Consider the following 25,167-nt stretch of genomic DNA (forward strand, 5'->3'; position numbering starts at 1 on the left):
ATGCATGTGTATGTAAAACATAATTGAATGGAAAACTTAATTTAATTGTTCTGGTTTAAGCATTGCCATTTTTGTTGTGACAATGTAATAATTCATTGATTGCTTTGTCAATATATAACAATGTATTCTTTGTACTCATATTTAGACTTAAAGAGAGGCAACTATAATGAACATTGTAAAATTATCGAGCATCTCTTTTTCCGCCTTTAAAATAAGGTATTAGCGTTATATATTCACAAGTAGTTTTTATATGTGGCGACATAGACAGCCACAAAGATTCGTTAATCTTAAAGGGACTGTACAACGAATCTCAGGACAATTATTTATTAAAATGTTTTACTCTTTGATATCATAATTGTAAAAAAATACCAAAACTGTAAAAACAAAGTATCCACTATGCTACGAAGGCTTACCCTTAACGTTTGGAAATTTCAGCTTTATACCTAACTTAATCACGTGATAACATCGACTAGCCAATCACGCATAAGGAATTAATTCTACTAGGTAGACATACCTAGTAATCTTTTGTAATGGAAAATACCAAAAAACTGCGAAAAATAAATTAATTGTAATCTATGTGGTACTTCACTTAGTAGGCTTAAATGCATTGTACACATCGACACCAAGTTTATGTCGGTTTTCGACAATTTTTTTTCGCTTTTTCATGATATGGAGTACAGCCCCCTTAAGCAACATTTATGTTCACTCCTCGTTACACCGAGAACAAACTTCACCATTTAAGCTGTACCTATTTAATAGCATTTTATTTAAGGAATTTCTAAAGTTCTTAACCAGACTTAAATTACACTGCTTATAAAATCAGTTAAGGAATTTCTTTTGCAATTTACACATTTCCGATTGATAGCTGCAATATAAGTTATTTTATTGCCGAAATCATGCTGTTAGGTTATGTGTTCTCCGTATGGTCGGTTTCAGGGATACAATGAAACTACCGGAACAATCCAACCAGTCAAAACCTCAGCGCCACACTCATATGTACACCCACCATAAACAGACCAGACACAAATCGATATAACTCTTTAACGATCAATAACAGGAACAGTCGGTGAACTCGAGATTATAGGGGCGCTTTTTATTATTATCTATGATCACACAGTTTTAAACCTTTTATTTGCTAAGGCAGACTGTGTGTGATGTTCATAGTTATAAACAATAACTGTATGATACCTTTTTGCATTAGGTACTCTGAATTGTATTCATATTTTGTATTGTATATGTATACTTGGTACTATTTTATCTAGTTGCTTAGGTGTTTGTGGGTTCGATGAAATTAAACGTTTACATAGATTGCTGTTTTTATTCAGAAATAGTTTAAAGGTATATAATCTCTCCATTTGGTCTCGAGCGATACGGTACTTCCACAAGCAACTCAAAGTGAAACAACACCACGGATAAACCGACTAACATAATATTCCCAAAGTATGCTGCTTTAAATAAGCATGTTTCGCAAACACAACATGTCAACAAGTAGCGCTACGGTAACATATATAAAGATGATTCTGATAATTTATATTAATATTATTCACCAATTTTGACCCACATTATACAGATTCATGTTTAACAAATCTTGTTCTACCCGAACCTAACAGTATATGTAGCAATCAATCAAAATTAAATAAAACAAAATAAAAATATGTTTGTATAACTTGATTAATTCAAAGTATCATCGGAGTCCCTCAAATGAACTGTTTTAACAATATATCATGCAGTAATTGCAGGTTCATTCTCAGAATATTTACACCTCAACAATCTGCCTTTTGACAACTGCGAATGTTTTTTCGATGATCGCAACATCTTTGGATATGTTTGGATCGCGAATCATCCCTCATTAGTTTACATGTAAATTGCTGATCTTGTTCATGTTTAAATTATGTCAGCAGTTCACGAACTCTTAAATGAACATGTTGTGAAGTGTTAATAAATGATAAATTAATTATTTGTTGTCATAAGCGTTTCAAGTATACGTTTAAAAAAGATTTGAAATTATTATTTTTTCCCGCGTTATTGTGACGTTATTTGATAAAATGTTTCTGGTTACGGTCGTGTTGTTCTATTTACAGTATGGGTGAGAAAGAATAGCTGTAAGGTTTTCTTAAATGAAAGTATTGAACAGAAATAATAAACTATTGGTGTGAATATAAGTAATGAATTGCGTGATTGATGTCATAATCGGTGATATGAACGCAATAATTTCTTACTGAAATGATCTATAATATATAGATAGTATATGTCGGCGATATGCATAGCATACTACAAAAAGTTATGCATGCACTATTGTTAAACGTGTATCAATTATATTCAATACATAATAACTCCATACAATATGAAACCTTGCACATGTTCATGTGAAAAATGACACATTGAAAATGTAAAATAGAAAATTAAACATATTAAATGTTGAATAGAAAATGAACCGTGAGAAAAAAATCAAAAGAAAATTACACACGTGAAATGTTGAATAGCAAATGTTACATGGGAAATGTTTAATAGAATATAAACCATGGGAAATGTGAAATGCTTGTTTAAATGCTTGTTGCTAATTCATTACTGTATCCATGGTTTTCATTTTCCTGAATTTCCGCTTCAGATAGGGGGGACTCATTCTGGTGTTTCTCAATGGCGCCAATTTCGTTCAGGTTCTTGGGGTCATCATTATCACTGCTTTCATGGCCTTTCGTTGCCTGAACTTCCGCTACAGATAGGGGGGACTCATTCTTGTGTATCTCAATGGCGCCAATGTCGTTCAGGTTCTTGGGGTCATCATTATCACTGCTTTCATGGCCTTCCGTTGTCTGAATTTCCGCTACATATAGGGGGGACTCATTCTGGTGTATCTCAATGTCGCCAATGTCGTTCAGGTTCTTGGGGCAATCATTATCACTGCTTTCATGGCCTTCCGTTGTCTGAATTTCCGCTACAGATAATGGGGACTCATCCTGGTGTATCTCAATGGGGCGAATTTCTTTCAGGTTCTTTGGGCCATCAATATCGCTGTTTTCCTGGCCTTCCTTTGCCTGGATGTCCTCCAAAGGTAAAGTCGATTTATTCCGGCCGGAAACGTCAGTCAGGCACTGGGATTCATCATCAGCTCGCTTCCCTCTCCGTCTAAAGGGAAGGGATTTGTACAAGATTCATAAGTATTTGCTTATATGTATTGAATCAATGCCAGCAAACAAAATATTATTTTGAGCAATAAGCCAGACAACGTTTTGATCAATATTTTTGATCAAAACCTTGTCTGGCTTATTGCTCAAAATAATATTTTATTCGCTGGCACAATTTGAGTTTAAATCAGCCGATTTACCGGATTAAAATCAATAACGCCTGACTGCTGATAAATAATATTACGTCGAATTTGGCAAAAACTTCCATTAAATATGTCAGACTATATAACGTCTTACACTAGCATGTTAAGTCTTTAAGGTCACCAAGAAGTACATGCTACATGACTAACTCGTATTTAATTACTCTAGGATGTGGCTTGAATAAATATAAATAAATTCCATTTTGATTAAAATTGCATCGCATCCCAACATGTGAATTATTATTACGTACACACAGACGATGACGACGATGACGATGATGACGATGATGAGCACAAGAGCGCCTCCAACACCGCCGCCTATATAAGCATCTTTTTCGCTGGTCGATGTTTGTGCCTCAGTTTCGATTGGTGGTGTGGTTGTTTCTACAACGTATATCATTTTCCAACAAGAAACTTAATACACATTTAATAATACTGACCTTAATTTAAAAAAACAACAACAAAAACTAGATGTGGAAGTGCCTACACCATTAGTGAATCATCGATTCCCATAAACGGCCACTTATGTAAAACCCCTCAATAAGGTCCTTTAAAAAGACGTTCCTACCCTATACAGCAGCCACATGAATTTATGTTAGCTATGAAAATCCATTAGGAGGAAGGACAGTTTACGCAAACAAACTCGTTAACTGCTATTTTGGAGGAAGTTAATATGCATACAGACTCGATAACCCGTTAGATGGAACGGAACCATACACATTCAAACCTGATAACCCCTAAGGGGGGATGGGGCCATGCATATTCAAACTCGATAAGCCATTAGAATGAGAAGGACAATACACATACAAACCTGATTATCCATTAAGGGTATGTGTACCATACGCATCCAAACACGATAACCCATTAGGAATTGGGAAACAGTACTATACAAAAACCCATAGCCCATTAAGGGGTTTTGGACCTTACGCATACAAACCTGGAAAGAGGGGACGGTACACATACATACCCGAGAGCCATTAGACGAAAGGGGGCAATGTGCATACTTATTCGATAACTCATTAAAGGAATGGGGACCGTACACATACTCACTGTAGCCCCTGAAGGGGAATGGGGAGCAGGGAAAGGAAAAAGAGAACATGCGTATACAGACCCGACGACTCATAAGGGAAATGGGGACCATACGCATTCAGATCGAATAACTAATGAAGGGGAGGGGAAACATGCATACATAGACCCGGAAATTAATGATGGAGAGGGCAACCATGCGCAAACTGACCCGATAGCCAATGCAGGAGAGGGCTACAATGCGCGTACAGCCCCGATAACCAATGCAGGACAATGGGGACCATGCGCATACATACCCGATAACCAATGATGAAGAGGGTAACCATGCGCATACAGCTCCGATAACCAATGCCCAATAAGCTATTAGATGGAGGGGGACCATACGGATACATACCCAATAAGCTATTAGATAGAGGGGGACCATACGCATACAAACCCAATAACCAATGAGACGGTTATGAGACGAGCAATGTTATAGATCGTGTGCATGGACAACCCTCATAGTACTAAAATTTAACGGTGTTTCACCTCGATTATAAAAACTTGCAACTTTCCAACACTTTATTCCTCAACGGTCATTTGTTTTCAACGCCGTCTTTGAAAAATGAAGAACTGTTAGTAAGGATTTGATATAAATTCAATTTTCATATAATTATCAAAGAACATTCGACAACATTTGTTTTTAGTTATATTCCATTTTTGTTTGTTTGTGTTTTCCTCCTGATTTGTACAAAGATGCATTCATTATTTGTCTTCATTAAAAAAAGTTTTGTCAATGGCGGTATTTGTGTGACTGCAACGCATCTTTTAAGATTGTGTTATCTTTATGTATTCATTTACAAGCTTGTTTGTTAATAATAGTATTTGTACACCACTGCGTATCGGATATACCCTAAAGTAAGAAGTAGAGAAATAATGTATAAAAACTATACCGAAACCACAATTTCAAACAGGATTGTTTGCCTTTAAAAATGGCTAAATAGGCATTTTACGTCCGGAAAAAAGTGGGAATAAGGAACTTAAATTTCTGAAATTTTCTATTAACTATTTCCTGCATGTATTTGTTTAAATAAGTACTGAAAAAAGCAAAATGTAAAGATGTGAGGAAATGTGAGAACAGCAAGGCTGGTAGTGTCTATTAACAAAGTTTAGCAAGTTGACTTGAACAATGACAAGACCTTGTCCTTGAGTTGCGACATTCCGGTATTTTCTTTACACAAACCATTTACTAAACGCAGATGATCTTTTCTTTTGATGGTCTAGCGAATGTCGTCTATTGGTTTAATAAGGTTGATTATGTTGTTTCGAATCTGGTATAAACTTTATTTATTTTAGTTTCGATGTGCGACGATTTCAATGGTATATTTGAAAGGGGTTTAGCTTCTTCGGCCTGAACTTGAAGCTAAGACTAATGTTCTTTCCTTGATTGAAGTTAACCATATGAATTTATCAATATACGATTGAAGGATTCATTTTAAAACTACACCACAAATATTCTATATTTGGTGTCTGACGTGGTATTGCTTTTGTCGTGTTGTTTTGGTCTTAATGTCAGTGCCTTTAAAAAGGATTATGATTCAATGCAAGGTGTTTAACATTCACAATAAAGAAATAGTTAATAATGTTTTTTTACCAGACAAAAATTAATTGCATCAATTTGATCATTAGTGAATACTATCTTATAATAATATGTTTAAAGGAACTTTCCTCAATTGCACTTGCGTTGTCACAAACGAAAGGATAAGACATCAGATAGTTTTAGCACGATTTTCTTTGTTTTAACATAATGATCTTATAATTAAATGAGAAAAAAGTCATTTGTATATAATGAGTTATATGGACACATGTGTTTGAATAAATAGTCCAGGCGACTGTGTAAGAAAATTAAATATTTGGTTGTATTTAAATTGACAAGATACATTTGTGTGTATGTATTTATACGTTTCAGGCGAAAAGGAAATAATCAGTAACAATCTATGAAATAAATGTAGCACGTACCTGGTATAATGTCTACAGTAACGGACACATTTGTCGACAGTTTCATATCTTCCAGCGCGCCATCAGTTGCCATGACAAGAAATCTGTAAAATGGCGTCGTAGTGTAATTTAACGATTCACCAGATGAAACACTCAACACCCCGTCCGAGGTTATTTCGAACTTGTTGGTTCCTTAAACATTGAAGTTGACAATAAGATTAGTCGGTTGTGTGAAACACGTCCAAGCAGGTTTTCTAGTCATTGTAAAATGGAACAAAATTCTTTCACATATCTGGGAAACGCCTATATGTTAGAATTTGTATTAAAAACGATCACAGGAATGGGATTACACAACCCACTAAAAGTTTAATTCGATCAAGGGACATAAACCACTAATGCTGATGTTTGACCGTGAACACGTGTTCCAAGTTCCATGTTAATGTCATTGATCATTGATGGTTTTTTAAATAATATATCAAACGAATACTTTTCAAACGCCTCATATACATTTGGATACGATTATATGACGAACATATAAAGAGAAGAATTATAAGGAAAAATCTTCATTGATTCTGTTGTGGAGTACTATTGCATGATACTAATGCTTGATAGTCCATTCCAGAAAAAGTGTATATATTTTTGTATAAATAGTAGACACTCGTAAATATGACTTATTGCATCATGCTTGCTAAATTCGGCAATGTGTCATTCGTCCTTATGCTTGCTAACGTTTGTAATTAATATTGAGCATTAGTCAACTACGCCAGTAAAGAAAGTGAGCAAGGTAGTAAGCTTTAAAGAAAGGTATAAAAAAGATAACTTAAATACGATGACTGGCAAAAGCAGTTGTTCCATTTATTAAAAAACTTAATGTAGTAGTTTTTGGGGTTGCTGACGATTATAAAAAATGATAACATTAGTGTATAAGAAAAAGTTACCAATAACTGTGTAGTAAGCGATCATGTTGTTTGGTGACGTGCTGTCTTTGTCCGTAGCAGCTATCATTCCAACGATAGTTGAGACTGAAAGAGTACAAAGCTTTGATTATTTGTAACACAAGACAACCATTGTTCGACTGATTGTCACTGATAATAATAAGTACCATAAGTGGATGCACGAATCGTGCATATCAAATTACACATAATTGAAATAAAGGTATGATCAGCATGCCCAAATTGTATCAATGCTGTGCCAGAGAGCGTTCGAAAGCCGCCCAAAAACTACCAGTCAGTCCTAACTAAGCTTTTACTGCCCATACCATGGCGGTAAGCAAAACATTTACCTAACGATGTTTGATTTTAAATTGTGTAAAGTGTTGTGTCTTCTGGTGTTGTGTCTCTATGTTGAGTCTTGATCCCTGTACTTTCCATTGTTTCATTTATAATAAAAACACCAATCAACTTTTACCTGTAGATTGTTTACTTATTTTGAACGTGTAGCTGGGACTGCCAAATTCAGGCGCATTATCATTATCATCCTCCACATTTATGGTGATTGTTGTTGAAACTGTTCGAGAACTGTTTGAATGCGAAAGTCTACAAAAAAAAATAAGCAGTTGACATAATTATGATACACTTTAAATTCACTCTTAGTATTATGTTAGCATGGAAATCGAAAGGACAGCTTTAACCAAGTACTAACCTATCTAAACAAATTAAGGGTTACACGGGTATGATGTTTTCGTTTTCCTTGATGAAAAATTGTAGCAGAATTCCTTACGCTACGCCGAACAAATGCATGTTCTTCAAAACGAAGGCATTAAAAAAAGATTCCGACTAGTCAGCTACATTGTCATTTAGTCAACGGCTTAGGACTATGTAAGTTGTTTAAATAGCTTACTCGATTATAAGTACGGAGGAAGTTACGGGTGATTCAACATCAACGTCTAAATCCGAAACAACAATAATGGTGTCGTCTGCTATCGCAAAGTTGCTCGACTGTAAAGATACATTGGATTGATTTGTTTAACACTCAAATAATCAGTGAAACGTGTAGGGTTTGGGCGCGAATAACTGTTTAAAATCCAGAGTGAATTTTTATCTATTTTCAAATGCGACTCCCCTAACATAAAATCAAAAGAAATATCAATCATTATTGAAATATGTATTTGCATCAAATATGTTACCGGGTCGGAAATGTTGAACACGAAATCAGTACTTGTTGGAGCGAAGCTAGCAGAAAGGTTTGCAATCACTTTATTTATGTCCGTTGTCTCGCAGATTTCTATCATGCTACCGTTATTTGGGCTTTGCAGTATCAACTCTGAAAAAACATGTTGTTTTTCTATTATCAGAAATATCAAACTAAAAGTAATGTTGACATAGTAAGCATTTTGCAGAACGACACACGTGAATGAAAAACAAGTGAGTTACGATGAGGCACAATTCGAATGTCAATCATTCAAAACACATCTAGTTAACATTAACATTTAGGAACGTTTGTTAACATAAGAATTACGATAATATAAATATGCTGACCGTAACACTTGTTGTCAACAGGGTCGAAGCCGTCAACACACTCACAAGCATCCGACGTACATCGACCATTTGTTAAGCAAGAGTTTGACAATACTGTGCAATTTCTTCCTCCGACTCCTGAAATGAAAAGAAACACTGTTATAGATATATTTTTCATAACAATTAAATCAAACGCTTGTTTCATAATAACACCATTGTTATTATTTAAATACAAGTTTTATAACATAATAAAATTGTATTATATGCTTTCCTGTCGTTTATAAATTCAATCAGTAGATTTTATCGGGCAGGAATTATATGGCGATTCCATGAAGTAGAATTCTGTTTGTAAACATGTACTTGTCGACACCGCTTGATATTATACATCGTTTTGAAAACTGAGCCCGTCTAAGTCAAACGTCAGGGCCATAAGGGCTAAGATACATTTTCGACAAAATAATCTTCGATATGACTTTACGCTTGTTACCATTAAGGGCTTTAACATAAGAACTACAAATTAGGTTCATTTCATCATTGATAGGTGTGTTATATACAGGATATCTAGAGTAACCAAAAAACAACTATTTTACTCGCGTTTACGCCACTTATATAACTAAACCTTTGATTGCTCATCGGATGGAATATATTGCGACCCTACACTGAAACAAATGATTTTCCCACGTATGAATGTGTTTCGTGTCGTTTTAGAATTACAACTATTGTAGGAACCTTTCTAAGATGTGCGAGACCACAAGGGACCTACCAAATTTACACACAGTATTGTCACAGACATAGGGTGGTGTGTGAAAGGTGTTCTGACATTCAGCATCAGAGGCGCAAGATGAACCTATATCTGAAAACAAAATAGAAAAAAACATGCTTACTGAAACTTCTAGAATTACCTCTTCCAACTTTATGATACTTGCACCGCCACTCACATAACACTATAACGTATTTTGTTCTTTTGTTTATCAGATATGATCTAGTATGATTTCCTGTAAATTTCTCTTTTCAATTTCGTTCAATTATCGTGAAGTAACAATCATATCTCCCAGAAGAATTACCATTATGACAAAATACCCATTTTTACTTAATTTACCTATACGCGGAATTTGTCGATTACCTTTTTGACAAGATGGAGGCTCCGTCCAGGCCCCAGTTGCATTACAGGTTATCGTCGGTGTTCCCGTCATAGTGAAACCGGTAGTGCAGGAGTACGTCAAGGTATGACCCTCGACGTAAGAGGACAGATTCCCGCCGACAATTTCTGCATTAAGTACTGTTGGCACTGAGTCACAATCTGTAAATTAATTGTTAATTACGTTGTACAGAAATTATATGGAATGCATAATCCAGACATGCAATGTTGATAAGCTGCAGTAGCCAATCGCTTTTTGTGTAACGGACGGGAACCAGATAAACAGGAATCAGTCGAAATGTTGTTGTGTCAAGCCATCAAATGGCCATAGCTCAAGTTAGCATTGACATAATTATGACACTCATAATACTTAATACAGACGTGTTGTAAAGATAAAATGTAAACCAATCTGACACAAACTTATGCTCATTTAATGTAGGGCCTGACCAACCTTCATTAACCACCGAATCTGGCCAGCCTGTTTTAACCTCCAGCCTGGCGAGCCTTCATTAAACCCAAGCCTGGTCAGCATCTTTTAACTAAGGCTGGCCAGCTTACTTTAACATCAAGTCTAGAAAACCTCATTTAATCTAGACCCTGGTCAGCCTCTATAAACCTAGAGCCAGACCTGGTCTTCTTTCTGCTCAAGCAAAACTAGCCTTCGTGAACCTAGAACCTGGCAAGTCGTCTTAACTTTAGCCTGCCTGGACTTCTTGTACCACAAATTCCTCGGCCTCCTTTTACAACCGAGCCTGGTTAGCATTCCTTAACCTCAAGTCTTTCCAGCCTCACGTTTCTTTTTCAAAAGATGTTATGCAAAAGGATGGTATACATTTGTTCCCAATGGCATAATAGCTCATCCACTGACGTGGGTTCAGCTTCCTATTCATACTGGTGAGGGAACTGCTCCCTCATTAGGCTGGTGAGGATACAGCTCCCTCTTAAAACTGATGAGAATATAGCTCCCTCTTTATTCTGGCGAGGGTACAACTAATTATTTGTACTGTTGAGTGTAAAACTCCCTCTTTCTACTGGTGAGTGAACAGCTCCTTCTGTATAATGGTGAAGGAACTCGCCCATTTTAGACGTGTCAATTCTTGTTTTACAATTGCACGGAGGATGAGATGGGTTCACACCATAATGCGTCCAATGGGCGCAGACCGACCTTTGGAAGGATGCTGATATGACACCTTCAGGATTGATCAGACACCGGTGACATGGGCTTGGTTTTAAATGCTGTTGTTTCATAATGGCTATATCGATGTAGAACAACAAGCTTTTTGTTTGCCTTATTAGTCTTAAAATATATTTCCTGGACTCAAAGCTATCTTGATAACATCGCCTTTAAAGGTGATAACGCCATCATTGGAGTTTTGTTTCGGACACAAGACAGTACCTAAGGCACATCGCTGACGATTGGAACTCTTCTAGGAGCATTCCTTTCAAAAATACTAGCTGATATTGAATTGTATTGAAGAATTTAATCCTAAAAGGGTATTGCCGGGTACTTCATAATCAATCGTAATACATAAAAAATTATACATTGATGAGGACACGGTCAAACGCTTTGTGTTTTTTATCTCAGTGTTTAACAGCTGTGTCTGTCTCTTTTACTGTGGACAGCAAGTAAGATTATTATTGACCTCGAAAAAAGTCATGATTGAACTGATAATAAAATGCTCTAGTAGCGTACACTAAAACTTATAGTGATCGACACAGGCCTGTAGTTTGTCTACTTTCACATTGGGAAGATGGCCCGTGTCCTTGGGAGGTATTTGCTTTACATTTGGTGTGTACTGTTGAATGTTCCAAACTTTCTTGTTTCTTCAATAAATATTCGACACTTTATTCAGATTAAAACTTTTGGATGACACCAGGTGTCATTTGGGCTACATGCGACATAGTACGTTTCGTACCGTTGTTTACCTCATTTAAGAGGTAGCTCATTGAAGCTTGACAAAAATGGCAGAGGCCCGACAGCTTTTCCTGACAAACATATCAGTATTAGGTACTTTTAAGTCCTGTCAAATCTCATTTTATGCTTAAGGCAATGTATAATATCGATAATATACATGTTGAAGTATGTGTAAAATATAATTTTGGCTATTTGAACTGATTTTTTATGACTTTTATAGGATCTTGTTATCAAGCCACTGAACATACCTCAAAATTACTCAACACACAGCAAGTAAAACAACTCGACATATGAACATACGACCACAATATTATATTTATCTAAGATTACCTTTGAGGCAAGATGGTGTCTCCGACCAGGCCCCAGAGCCATTACAGGATATCGTCGTAGTACCAATTATAGTGTACCCGCTTGTGCAATTGTACGTCACATTCTGACCCTCAAAATAGGGTGATATATCTCCACCGACAATGCTTCCATTTGTTACACTTGGAACTTGGTCACATGCTGCACCTTTAATGAGAAAGGCATATTGTAGAGAAAACTTGAAATGACATATCTAGTCATGCAACTGTGTCAAACTGCTTAAAAATCTAAGTGAATGTTCAAGGTCATTCAATACTACAAATGTTATGCTAGATGTTGACTCATAGCGGGCTATGTAATCGGCTCCTTTATTACAAATAATCAATATGCAACGTATCTGTAATAGATGGATACCAGAATATACTGGAACAGGGACCTCGAGCAATGGTGATTAATGTATTCCTTAGCAACCGACCGTTTTGTGATTCGCATACACTTTAAACCGACTTAAAAAACGCATTAAAATCACAGAATTTTAGACAAATTGGCGACGGACGAGACCATATTTTGATTTTTGCATCTCCATTTATAGCAATGCTTAGAGTGTCGAGAAAGACGAATCATTTACTCGTATGCGCATCACGCATTCATTTCTGACTTCTTCTTTAAGTTGCCCGTTTCCCAATTCAATGGGAATACCGAAACATTGAAAATAGTTTCCGCAATATATGATATCGAAATCCTTCAATCTGTTAAGCAGTCATGAATTTACTCTATATGACCAATAACTAAATTATTAAAAGAGAAGCATTCATAATATGGTAAAATCATCCCCTTGTGTTATTTTCTTGAAAAGCAAATGTTGCGGAATATTGGTATAAAAGGTTAAAAAGACATAGAATGTTGTTTTGGAGGATAAAGACTTTCTATTCTAATTACAACATCTATAGAATAATTGATGGACAAGAAAATATTGATCATATACTAGATAACAATAGTTTTTAACATGCGTATGTATCGCAGACAAGATGTAAGCAAACCAGAATCTTGTCGACTTGACCAAGATATAAATTCCACTAAAAACCGCCCGAAAACCATTTGAATGGCACTTTGTGATTGTTTTAGTGGTGTTTTGCTGAACAAATCAGTTATACTAAGAAGGTCCACACCTTTCCTACAAAATTGAAGTTCAATGGAATGCCTTTTTGAGTATCACAATGTTCAATTTAATACTGCATGTTTTCTATTTAGTATCAAAATAGGAGAGAATATGTTCATATCAAGCTTTCTTCGCAATTAAGGTTTTAATTTCCTATTCCGTGGATATTTTTTTCTGTTCAAAAGGTAAACAATAAATAAGTAAATAAAGTATAATGTGTAATAAAGTAAATTTACATTTTACTGACCGTTCCAAGGCGGTACCTAACCATTCTTGATAAACATACCAGTTATACCATATATATATTTATGCACTGTACTGTTTGTAGAGTTGTGTGCTGTTCTATGTTTCTTGTCTGTGAATTTGTGTTCTATGTCTTTGGCGTTGCCCATTGCCACTAAACCGGGTTTATGTTTAAACTTTTTGCTACTGAGCATGTTTCTGTAGCTTTATGCATATATATTGTCAACATTGAAATGGATTTTGTATATGGTAATCTAGTAAAAAAACACGTACTCTAAACTTAGAAACAATCGAATAACACTTAGCCTATTCAGAATCATATGTTTTTTTATACGTTTTCGCTTTTCAAATGAGGCTTTATTTTTATTTAATGACGCTTTATCATTGTATAATGAGGGTAAATATTTATAAAGCGAAGTCTTATCTTTAGATAAGGAAGGTTAATTATTATAATAGCATGGTCTTTGCTTTATTCAATGAAGTTTTATCTTTGTATAATGCGGTTTTAGCTTTATAAAGCGGAGTCTTAGCTTTGTAAAATGAAGTTTTATCAAAACGTTTCATTCTGATGAAATGAGGTTTAAGCTTCAAGTTGTTATATATAGACTTCATATACAGACGTTGTACCTGAATATAATCAAGTATATATGCAAATGAAAACTGAATGTATCAGAAAGCTTGGGCGTTCTATATTCAAGTACTGATTTAGTCTACAATTTGAAGACAAACAAGATTTACAGACAAAATGTGGAGGAACAATGTAACAAAGTAAAAATACGACACTCTCATATAGCTTCCGGGATACATGTTACAATATTTATTGAATGGTATCAAAGTCAGGTGCTGGTGGTCATTTTTAAAAATTGTCTTTTTTTAAAATTTAAATGATATATGTAATCCGGCTGTTTTATGTGTTAAATGGCTTTATAATAAAGTAATGATTGGTGCATACAAAGTAAAGTATTTTTTGTTCAATTGTTACGTTTTATCTCTTAAATAAAGTATATTAAATAAATTTGTATGGAACAATGAGGTAACCTTAATAGAAAATAAATTCCTATTATTCCTGAAATAAGGACATTGAACATGCAACAGCAAATATGTTTTATTGTCTCTTCAACAGTGCTAATGAAAAGCAGTGACTTTTGTGTTTCATGTGCGAATACTTGTATGTATAGTACAGTACACAGACGGATGGCTGATCATTTTTTTAAATCAATGAGGAACAGTGTTGACTCTAATAAGTATCCGCTTAACCTAGACCCGGGATAAACAGTAAATATGTTTATAGTGTTTTTCATTTCATTTCAATATCATTTCTTTAAATCTATTGGATGATATTTTTGCCCCAGATATTGGACGTTTTAATTCCATAGTGTACCGTACTGATGGTATTGGTGGAATCTCCAATACATTGGTTGTTAATTATTAAGTTAAAACGAAACAGCGTGTGTGATTAGTTTGTGATGTAAACAAAGTACTTTTTTTCCATTGCAGTACGAAAAAGTAGGCGAATATTTGCATGAATCGAACAATCATATGAGTTTATATACAAGCCATGGAAGGCATGTACTATTTGATTTGTGCGAGTACTAATATACATAATTGAGAACTTTCAACTATTAACACCCTGTATTAAAATCTTTATATATTTTCAAATAACATTTTATAAATAATAGATGTCTGATTTATTGACAAATTAACTATCACCTCATCAGCCATCTATTATTTATTTTATTGTCCAGAAACACATTTGAATGGTAATGACAACATTTAAAAACAATGAAACATTTATTTTAATCAAGATTTTTGTACAAAGCCCTGCATATTTTGGGCGGGCCGGTTTATGCTTATTTCGATCAGACCGAACAGTGAATCACATTTTGGTGCTGTACACAATCTATTTCTTGTTATCCATTAAATGTTAAGATATGTTTAAATGCAGGGTATTAAGGGGTGCTTTTCATATATTCCCGATCATTTTTAACGACCAAAACATATTTAAAGATCGACAATTATGAAATGACTCGTGTGAAGGTTACATTTCTCTTACAAGAACTGATTTGCGTATAATTGTTTATTTACTACACTTGTTACGTTATGATGTCCACATGGCATGTTATGATGTCCACTTGGTATGTTATGATGTCTACATGGTATGTTTTGATGTCTACGTGGCATTTTATGATATCCACATGGCTTGTTATGATGTCTACGTGGCATGTTATGATATCCACTTTGTATGTTATGATGTCTTCATGGCATGTTATGATGTCAACTTGGTATGTTATGATATCCGCATGTTATGTTATGATGTCCACTTTGTATGCTATGATGTCTTCATGGCATGTTATGATGTCCACTTGGTATGTTATGATGTATACATGGCATGTTATGATGTCTACTTGGCATGTTATGATGTCTACATGACATGTTATGATGTCCACGTGGTATGTTATTATGTCTACATGACATGTTTTGATGTCTACATGGCATGTTATGATGTCTAAATGTCATGTAATGATGTCAACATGGCATGTTATGATGTCTACATGGCATGTTATGATGTCTACATGGCATGTTATGATGTCCACATGGTATGTTATGATGTCAACATGGTATGTTTTGATGTCCACATGGTATGTTATGATGTCTTCATGTCATGCTATGATGTCTACATGGTATGTTTGATATCTTTATATCATGTTACGATGCCTACATGCCATTATATGATGTCCACATTTCATGTTTTGATGTCATTATGTCATTATGTCATGTTATGATGTATACATGGTATGTGTTGATGTTTTTATGTCATGTTATGATGTCTACTTATCATTTTATAATGGTATGATTTGATGATATAATGGTATGTTATGATTTCCACATGGTATGTGATGATGTCCACGCGGAATACCACAATTGAATTGTGATTATGTCTAACTGATATAATAGTTTGTCCCACATCAATGTCAGAATGAACAATTAGTATGTTTTTATGTTTGTCTAACATCTTGTATTGTCCTGCCACATAATTTATAATGTATACCTGAAATCCCAACATGTCTTACCGATGGCATGTTATAATGTCTACATGACTTGTTATGATGTATACATGACATGTTATGATGTCCACATGGTATGTTATGATGTCTACATGGCATGTTATGATGTCCACATGGTATGTTATGGGATGATGTATACATGTCGTGTTATGATGTCTACATGTCATGTTATGATGTCTACATGGTATGTTATGATGTATACATGCATGTTTTGATGTCTACATATCATGTTATGATGTATACATGGCATGTTATGATGTAACCGTGTCATGTTATGCTGTCTACAAGGCATGTTATAATGCCCACTGGGCTTGTTATGATGCCCACTTGGCATGTTTTGATGTCTGACGGACATGCTGTTATGTTTAACTGTATGTTGTTATTTCTGACCATTGCAATGTGATATCGTCAACCTAATTTTTAATTAAAATCCGATACTGCCACTGCAATCTATGTTTTATATGTTTTCAGTTTTTAAAAGAGAGTATGATGAGAGGTCATCATGTAAATATATTATTTATCTACAAATAATTAGTGTTGTTCGTACAAGTTATCAATAATAAAATCAACAAAATAACGAATACTTGTCATGCTTCAATGGTATATTAACAAGATAACGGGAATTGTGGATAAGTAGTCTGATAGACATACTGCAATGTCATCACAATAACATGTCAAATAAACACGTTTACATATCAATCAGACAAGACAACATGTTTATTTGACATAGTAGTACATCGATCAAACATAAAAGCTTGACAGAGAGACATAAAACAAGTAATGTAGCCATAATACCATGTTTATTTGACATAATATCATGCCATTTAGACATTATTGTATGCCATTAAGACATGATAACATGTCTTTTAGACATGCTCAAATGTTGTTTGATTGACATCAGTTAGACAAAACAACATGACAGCTAGACACTATGACATGAGAAATCACAATATGAGACAGATGAAGGAATGTATAATCAAACATCAAACTTAGACATTGTGGTTTCCCAAATGGCTGCAAGATATTTGCACAAGAATAAAATATAAGGATCTACTTACTTTGAACAACGAGGTTTGCAACAGTCACGGTAACAGTTTTGGTGGTTGACGTTGAGTCGGCAGTATCAGTGATACTGGAACGAAAGCGGGAAATGTGAAGATGGGAAAATAAATAAACTAATTCTTTCTCTTGTCGATTTATTGAAAACCTGTCCAGTCGGTCATGCGCACCCAATGTCCATGAGTGTCAACTATTCATGAGCCTCAATATACATTAGGTCCATATATTCATGAGATTCATGAGATCCCAATATTTATGAGGCCCCACTATTCATGAGGTCTAACTATTCATGGGAGCCCTATACCCATTCGGGTGTCAATATCCTCGTGAACACAATTTTCACGAGACCCACATATGTTCATGAGGGCCCAATATCCACGAGGGCACAATATCCCGGAGCGCCAAACATCCGTGAGGGCCCGATATGTTTTAAATGCATTGTCATGTGGCTTTAATGTAAAAAACAACGACAACAAAAATATATGATTTAATTTTAACATGATAGGGCATTACCATCTAAAAACAACAACAACATTGTTTTGCATCAAATTATATTGTGAGCCTTGAGTGCGCCTTGAATGTTTTTAATGGAAACGAGATATTATATCATGGCATGAATACCTCTCGTTGGCACGATGGTAAATATTTTTCAAAAAATGTTATATAAATGTTGTTATTGGGAAACAATATTTCTCACCATTATGTAGGTAATTCTCTTTAGCACGATTTTGTGAGATTTCATATATCTAGGTGTGTGGTTGACGTGATTGAAAAGCATTATAGTTCTCTCGTTGGCTTTATGTATTGGGAGAGTAAGATATTATATTGTGGGTGGATCGAAATAGCTTGTTTTTTTATTGATGAATCTTGTTGGCACGATTTTACGGAGTGTGTATGTGTATGCGTGCGTGCGTGCATAATTACTCTCCTTGATACGAATTTATTGCAGAGTCTTCATAAATTAAATGTTGTTACCGCATACTATTGATAACTCTCCTTGGTAGGAGCAGGGGGAGTGTGGACTGCATTATATTGATAACTGTACTTATGAAGGCTTCATATATTTATGTTCCAACTGATTTCTCTCGTTGGCATGAAGGAAAATAAGTATATGGCCTTTATCTTAACGTAACTTATTCAATGTAAGACGGGTAGGGCCCCACACACGGGATTAATTCCACAAACGGAAAGGTTTGGGTCTAAATCCTCACACATGAGCATGTTTGAAAAATAGATTCTCACAAACGAGCATGTTTTTTACTATTTTTGTCCAATTATAATGAGCAAGAAAGGGTTTGGTTTTCACCTGAAATTAATAAAGCACATTTCCGTGACACCCATTGAAGCTGTTATAAACGTTTGCATAGACAAAACAGGGGGCCAAATACGATGACGTATTTCCGATAAATTTTACTCAAAAACAAAAATATAAATAAAGTTTCTTATTCTGCTCTTGTTCTTTTGTTTTATCATAAATGACAATTGATAAATATGATGCTATCAAGGGAAGCATGCATGGAATGTCTACGATTGCACAAACAATCGCTGTTTACAGCCTTTGACATTTTTATTTAAAGTTTAAACAATAGCGTGCAATATGATATCGATATAAGAAAAGACATGAGTCGAAACATGTGGACGAAGTAGTGTGCCGGGTTCTGTTTTTGGTTGAATTTAGCAGTAAAATCAATTATTTAATCAGAATCGAAATATTCCAATTAAGTCATTATTTTAATTCGCATTACAATTCCATCTTCATGATGAGAATCCGCAGTAATTATTAGCCTATGAATTTCTTTCAATATAAGTTCTTAAGCTATTTGAGGATGAAGATGTGGCAATATCAGCGTGTGAAGTAAACAGCGTAGAATTAAGGCTTAAAGGTTGTCAGACGACGCTCATTACGGGACTACTTTGTGACGTCGGTGGACGTATTTGACGTCAGAAGCGTGCGGGAGTTTTCTCGTGCATAAGAATAATTTATGGAATTCCAAGTTATATGCAATCTGTGTACAGTTGAAATATGTCCATTTGTGTAAATCTATTTTATAACATGCCCGTTTTGGGGAAAATGTCTATGAATAAACAGATCATGCCTATTTATGGAATCATGTGTGTTTGTTGGACCCTTCCCGTTTATGAGCATCAGATCGCACCATTGAATGTTATACTTCTATTTACATGATGCATTGAAACGGGTTTAAACGAAAGCAGAGTTAATATTTTAGAACGTTAATTATACTTTCACTATCTTCAATAAATCTTTGTATGTGTCAGACACGGATATTAAGAATGACAGGTTTTATAACAAATAGCGAAACCATTGGAGTATACAACAACGAGCTAACGAAATATAATACTTAGAAACTTAATCGTATTTATATTAAATATTTATCATCTTTATTGCCAGTCAAATGGTTGACTAGCAACCTGTGTCGTGTAATTGATGATGATTTATGTAACTAAATAAGAACTTACGCTAGTGACAAGCTGTACGACGTAATCGCATTGGTTCTTATAGTTGCCATGTTACACTGTAGTTTCTCATCACCGCTATCCGGATCTTCGGCAGTGGTAAAGGCATCACCTGTATTGCCAGTAGCTCTAGAAAAAGAACATACATAATAAGACATATAGGCAAACATATCTTTAAAATTCGAGTCATATATCTATCAAAGAAGATAAGTCGTTCTGGCAATACAATGACAACTATAAAACATGCACGTGTTTGGGAGAGGGGAAGGGGGAGAGGGCGTGTGTGCATGTGTGTGTGTGTTTCGCGCCAAAACAGTACAATTCTAGTAGAAATTCTTCATTAAAATAACATCATACATCACATAATTGAACGGTCCTGATCCTGTCACAATAATAAGGAAGACCTTATCACAGTCTGTTGGGTTGTCAACATTCACGGTTGTGGTAGTGGTAGAATCTCCATTCCTATCTTCGACAACGGCAGAGACTTCCTCGCTCTCATCTATCCCGATAGTCACTGTAAAAGACACCATCACGATTCATTATTTTCAAACATCTTCTCTACAAAATGATGTAATATATATATGACGAATTCACAGGCGAGAAATCAGGAAGAAAATTCTTAGACAGCTCGAATTCATTTAGCCATATCAAGGCATTAACTTATACATTTAATTATAACAGGTTACAAGACGTCCTATTTCAGCCTACAGACGAAATGCAGAAGACAGCACTCAGCCATTACAGCTGAACCGCATACATACAACATACATATGGCAGGGTCAAAGGTTGCTTGCATTGGATTTGAATTCTAATTTGATACAGTGTTACATATCCTAGAAGTTGGTTTATGACAGTACAGAATAAGTCTAGCGATGTTAAATGTGGCATAAACCATACGATAGGTTATTAAATGTTCTTCTAAATACCACAAAATAATATATTTGCAAGCTTATTAAATACATATGCGCTCTTTTCTAATTAGATACAACAAAGATGTTTTCAAATGGTCTGGCTTGATACTTACAAATAAAAACCAGTACAATGAGTACGTGACAGCGACCAAGTCTTTTCATTTTGGGAAAATGCTGCATAAAGAAAAAGAACATGAAGATTTGAACTATCAGAAAACAAACGACAAAATTATACCAGTGCTCATTATAGTTTACGTTTAAGCAACACATCATGATATATTATAAGTTACGGGGTTAGTAGGTGACCCAACATGGGATATACGGGGTAAAGGAAACCATATCCGGTGAGATCGAAGCTCAAACCCGAATATTGTTTCCTGCGCCCCGTAAATCCCATATCGGGTCACCTTCTAACCCCGTATCGCACATATCACGTCGATAACATGTTTTCATGTTTAATGGATTTATTTATTCATTGGAATCGGAAAATAAACGCCATTTTGGTACGATATAAATTTGTTGCCCAATATGGAAAAATATGGGGTCAGCATGTCATCAGTCCTGGACCAATGGCGTTGCGTCTTATGTTGGAGGCGTGATATAGTGATTTACTCAAACAGTTTTCTTTAGTAACTGTATTGTGACGGTAATGGGGATTGTGATGGTCGCAAATATGTTTATTAAATTTTAGGTTTTCAAAACACATAATTTAAATGATGATGATGATGATGATGATGATGATGATGATGATGATGATGATGATGATGTTCAACTAGGGGTTCTTTTAAGAGGCGATCGTTAAGGAGATCGTTATTTGATTGTTTTAGTACGACCAAAGTTACCGGTCGGCATCGCTTCAGATACGTAACGTGCACCTGCTGCACTCGTTAACTTAGGGTTCAAGATGGCGGATGAATGTTTTCGCCATGTAAAGGTATATTTTCGCTTTTTATCAGCATTCGAATATAATTTTGCGTGTAGCACGTTCGCTGATGTGGAATTTTTCAAACAATGCCTAAAATTAACTCAAAACAGTACGAACATGTAAAATCTCCGCCGATCCGTCAAATGTAGGATGTTAACTGCAAAGATGTAAACCTTTCGTTATTTTTGTTAATGCTCTGGTATTTTGTACAACTGAAACAAAGAATATGTCATAGAATTTCGATTTGCTTTTCAAAATGTCATGTAATACAACTTCGTGATTTTCATCTATTTCCGATATTTTCGTTTTAATTCGGACAAAATAAATAACTGTACAATAAAATACTTCGATGTTATTTTATCACCTGCTTTTATCAATGATGCATGTAAAAAGTGAAATAGTAAACAATACTACCATCGAATTATTTCATGATATCGCGTTTGATTATGTTTCTTATTGCTACAAATAGAGCACATCTATATGCTAAGTCTGTATACTATTTGTTAAGAACATGTTACAAAAGATAAATTTGATTAATGGATAGATAAAAAAACACAATATCGGATCACAACGTAATCATTTTAATTTCTCTGTGCCTGTGAAGGCTTCTGTTTTTCTTCTTTAACTTCTTTTCTTTCTGAGTCATATCATGTGATGATGTTTGTAGCTCTACAATACAAACTAAGATGCAAGGTTGACAACAAAGTTTGGTGGCACAGAGGTGACATGTATATGTTTTCATTAACCTCGTAAGCACGACATGTTTAGTCGTTCGCGCTACATATTATGTCGTGCGCGCGGGACACTAAGTAAACACAGCACGGTGAAAAACATTTATACTCCAGTGCAGTTCGTAACATGATAGATAGGAGAGGTTTTCATCTACTTCACTGAATCGTGCTGAATGTGTACCACTTGATGCACATTATCTTGAGAGGTCATTCAAACAATGGTCATGTCTTAGAAGATTAAACTTTTCATAGTTGATATAAATGTATGCCTGCTTAAAATAATGTATAAAAAAGCGATGTCGTTGCGTATTTCAATTAAATTTAATCTTAAGACTATTGACTATATATAAGTTTTAAAAAGCAGTGCAGATACAGACATAAAATTGAATGAGTTCCGTTGCATATAAAGTACAGTGAAAATCCAAGCCGGATAGCGGATAGCCTGCTAAGTGGTGACTAATTGTCTGGTTTAATATCCTGGTGATTTAAAGCTGATGGGCAATTTCCCTAGACTGAGCAGATGTGTAGCTAACGGAAATTAGATAACACATGCTTTTAACTTATCCACAGCTAAAATCACCATTAATACAAAAGTTATAAACATGTAGGAGCTGCAAATATTAACAGTAATAATTTGAGTAATCCCAGCTATGTGGTGATTTTCCAACATAATAGGTAATTGCCTTAGCATGAAGTTATTCAGTTTGGGCTTCCAGTCTAGTCTACATCAAACTGTAAAGTATAAGTGCGTTCGTTTTCCTTATTCTTTTGTAACGAAAAAAATCAACTTTATAAACACACTAAAACTGATTCTATTATATAGACACACCTCCCTATGTTTTGGCCTGGACACTTTAACCTAAAATTAAAAATTAGAATTAAAAAAATAACTCATGCAAACCTATTGCGTACATTGACCGCGTCTTACAGTGTTTGTTCGACCTGTGTCATTTACTAGGAAAGAAGGTAATCGGTTAATCTTTTTGAAGCATAATCCTTTCTATAGTAAATGGTATTTGCAAGACTCCGGACATTCAACTATTATTATTATAATAATCATTGTCATTTTTTTTATAATCATTATTTTTATTATTATTATAATAATAATAATAATAATTATTATTATTATTGTTATTATTATTATTATTATTATTATTATTATTATTATTATTATTATTATTTTTGATTCTTATTATTCTTATTATTCTTATTTTTAATATTATTATTCTAAATATTATTCTTTTTCTTCTTCTTCTTATTATAATAAGTAGTAGTAGTAGTAGTAATAGTAGTAGTAGTAGTAGTAGTAGTAGTAGTAGTAGTAGTAGTAGTAGTAGTAGTAGTAGTAGTAGTAGTAGTAGTAGTAGTAGAAGAAGTAGTAGACTACAAATACTAGAAGTATTTGTAGCAGCAGCAGAAGCAGCAGCAGCAGCAGTGGCAGTAGCAATAGTAGAGGTAGTTGTAGCAGCAACAGCAGCAGCAGCAGTAGCAGCAGGTTTAGTAGAATTAGTAGTAGTTGTAGAAGTAGTAGTGGTAATAAATGATAATGACAATGATGTGACGTCATTTCACTTTAGAATGTGTCAATCGCATTAACGCTGAGCTTTATCGTTAAATTTTACGACGACTTGATATTTGCGAGACGTTTTTGAAGCGGCTTTGGTGGTGATCGGTAAGTTGGTCGTTATTCTGAACGGTACGTTAACGATAATGGCAGATCGTAAAATCTATCTGAAACGCGCCCATTTGGTAAAAGTCTTTAGACAATTGCAAAGGTTGGTACTTATAGTAGCCAGTTTTGTTTTGAACTCTTTAAATAGTTCTTTTCAATAAAAACCTATCTACTGAAATATGTAAACACACTAACAATTTTTCCGATGTACATAAAAAAGTTTGTTTAACCAAACAATTTTAATAAAAGTAAAGTACAATTTGAAATGTTTACCTATTTTAGATCTCTTTCCTGTTATATCACTTTGGGTTACATTTAAAATAATTGATACATCGCACTGTTTTTATTTTATTCCCTGTCTTTCAAAAAGTAATGTTCCGTGTTGATGCAAATGCACAGTCCATCAAAAAAGGATTGTTAAGAGTGTTCAACTAACTTTTCGGTATATGAACACGACTTGCAGCATTCTGGAGTCAGTTGTAAACAAATATTTACATGTCAAAGTAATACGTGTTAGTAATCGAAATGCATAAGGAAAACAATTGCCGAACATGCCTTAACTTAACATACTTAACTTAAAATGTAATGCTTTTAAGGGAGACCAATTATTGTTAGATATTTTACTGGTAGCATTTGTCAACGTACAGCCTTTCTCATTTACTGGGATTTGTCCCAAAGAGAAGTGGGAAAAAGGCCTATTCCAAGTACGTAAGTTGACTTGGGAAACGAAAAGAGCCGCATTTAAAATCGAACTTGGATTGCGTCAAAGGAAACGTAAGGA

General features: G+C 34.8%; 1 protein-coding gene across 2 annotated transcripts; it reads right to left on the minus strand.

Annotated features, from left to right (window-relative positions):
- Positions 1–1,304: 1,304 nt before the first annotated feature.
- Positions 1,305–24,897, minus strand: LOC128211863 (uncharacterized). Of its 2 annotated transcripts, XM_052916970.1 has the most exons (17): positions 24,660–24,897; positions 22,101–22,195; positions 21,172–21,232; positions 20,502–20,661; positions 20,148–20,273; positions 17,669–17,742; positions 12,168–12,350; positions 9,908–10,084; positions 9,548–9,637; positions 8,806–8,922; positions 8,454–8,590; positions 8,168–8,265; positions 7,736–7,863; positions 7,267–7,350; positions 6,350–6,520; positions 3,577–3,709; positions 1,305–3,126 (listed from the first exon to the last, which is right to left on the minus strand). In XM_052916970.1, exons 3-17 carry the CDS (start codon positions 21,218–21,220, stop codon positions 2,544–2,546), a joined length of 2,310 nt encoding a protein of 769 aa, XP_052772930.1. In that variant the 5' UTR covers positions 21,221–21,232; positions 22,101–22,195; positions 24,660–24,897; the 3' UTR covers positions 1,305–2,543. The 2 variants fall into 2 exon arrangements, with proteins under 2 accessions (XP_052772930.1, XP_052772931.1); XM_052916971.1 differs by lacking the exon at positions 22,101–22,195.
- Positions 24,898–25,167: the final 270 nt, after the last annotated feature.

The sequence above is a fragment of the Mya arenaria genome, chromosome 12, assembly GCF_026914265.1.
Source record: "Mya arenaria isolate MELC-2E11 chromosome 12, ASM2691426v1".
Taxonomy (NCBI): Eukaryota; Metazoa; Mollusca; class Bivalvia; order Myida; family Myidae; genus Mya; species Mya arenaria.

Bases quoted from the DNA above. Each gene is read 5' to 3' on its own strand.
- LOC128211863 (XM_052916971.1), bottom strand. From the start codon at position 21,220: ATGAAAAGACTTGGTCGCTGTCACGTACTCATTGTACTGGTTTTTATT. The intron at 9,638-9,907 runs GTAATCGACAAA...TTTTGTTTTCAG, and splicing joins GCCTCCATCTTGTCAAAAAG to ATATAGGTTCATCTTGCGCC. The intron at 3,127-3,576 runs GTACGTAATAAT...CCTTCCCTTTAG, and splicing joins ATCGTCGTCATCGTCTGTGT to ACGGAGAGGGAAGCGAGCTG.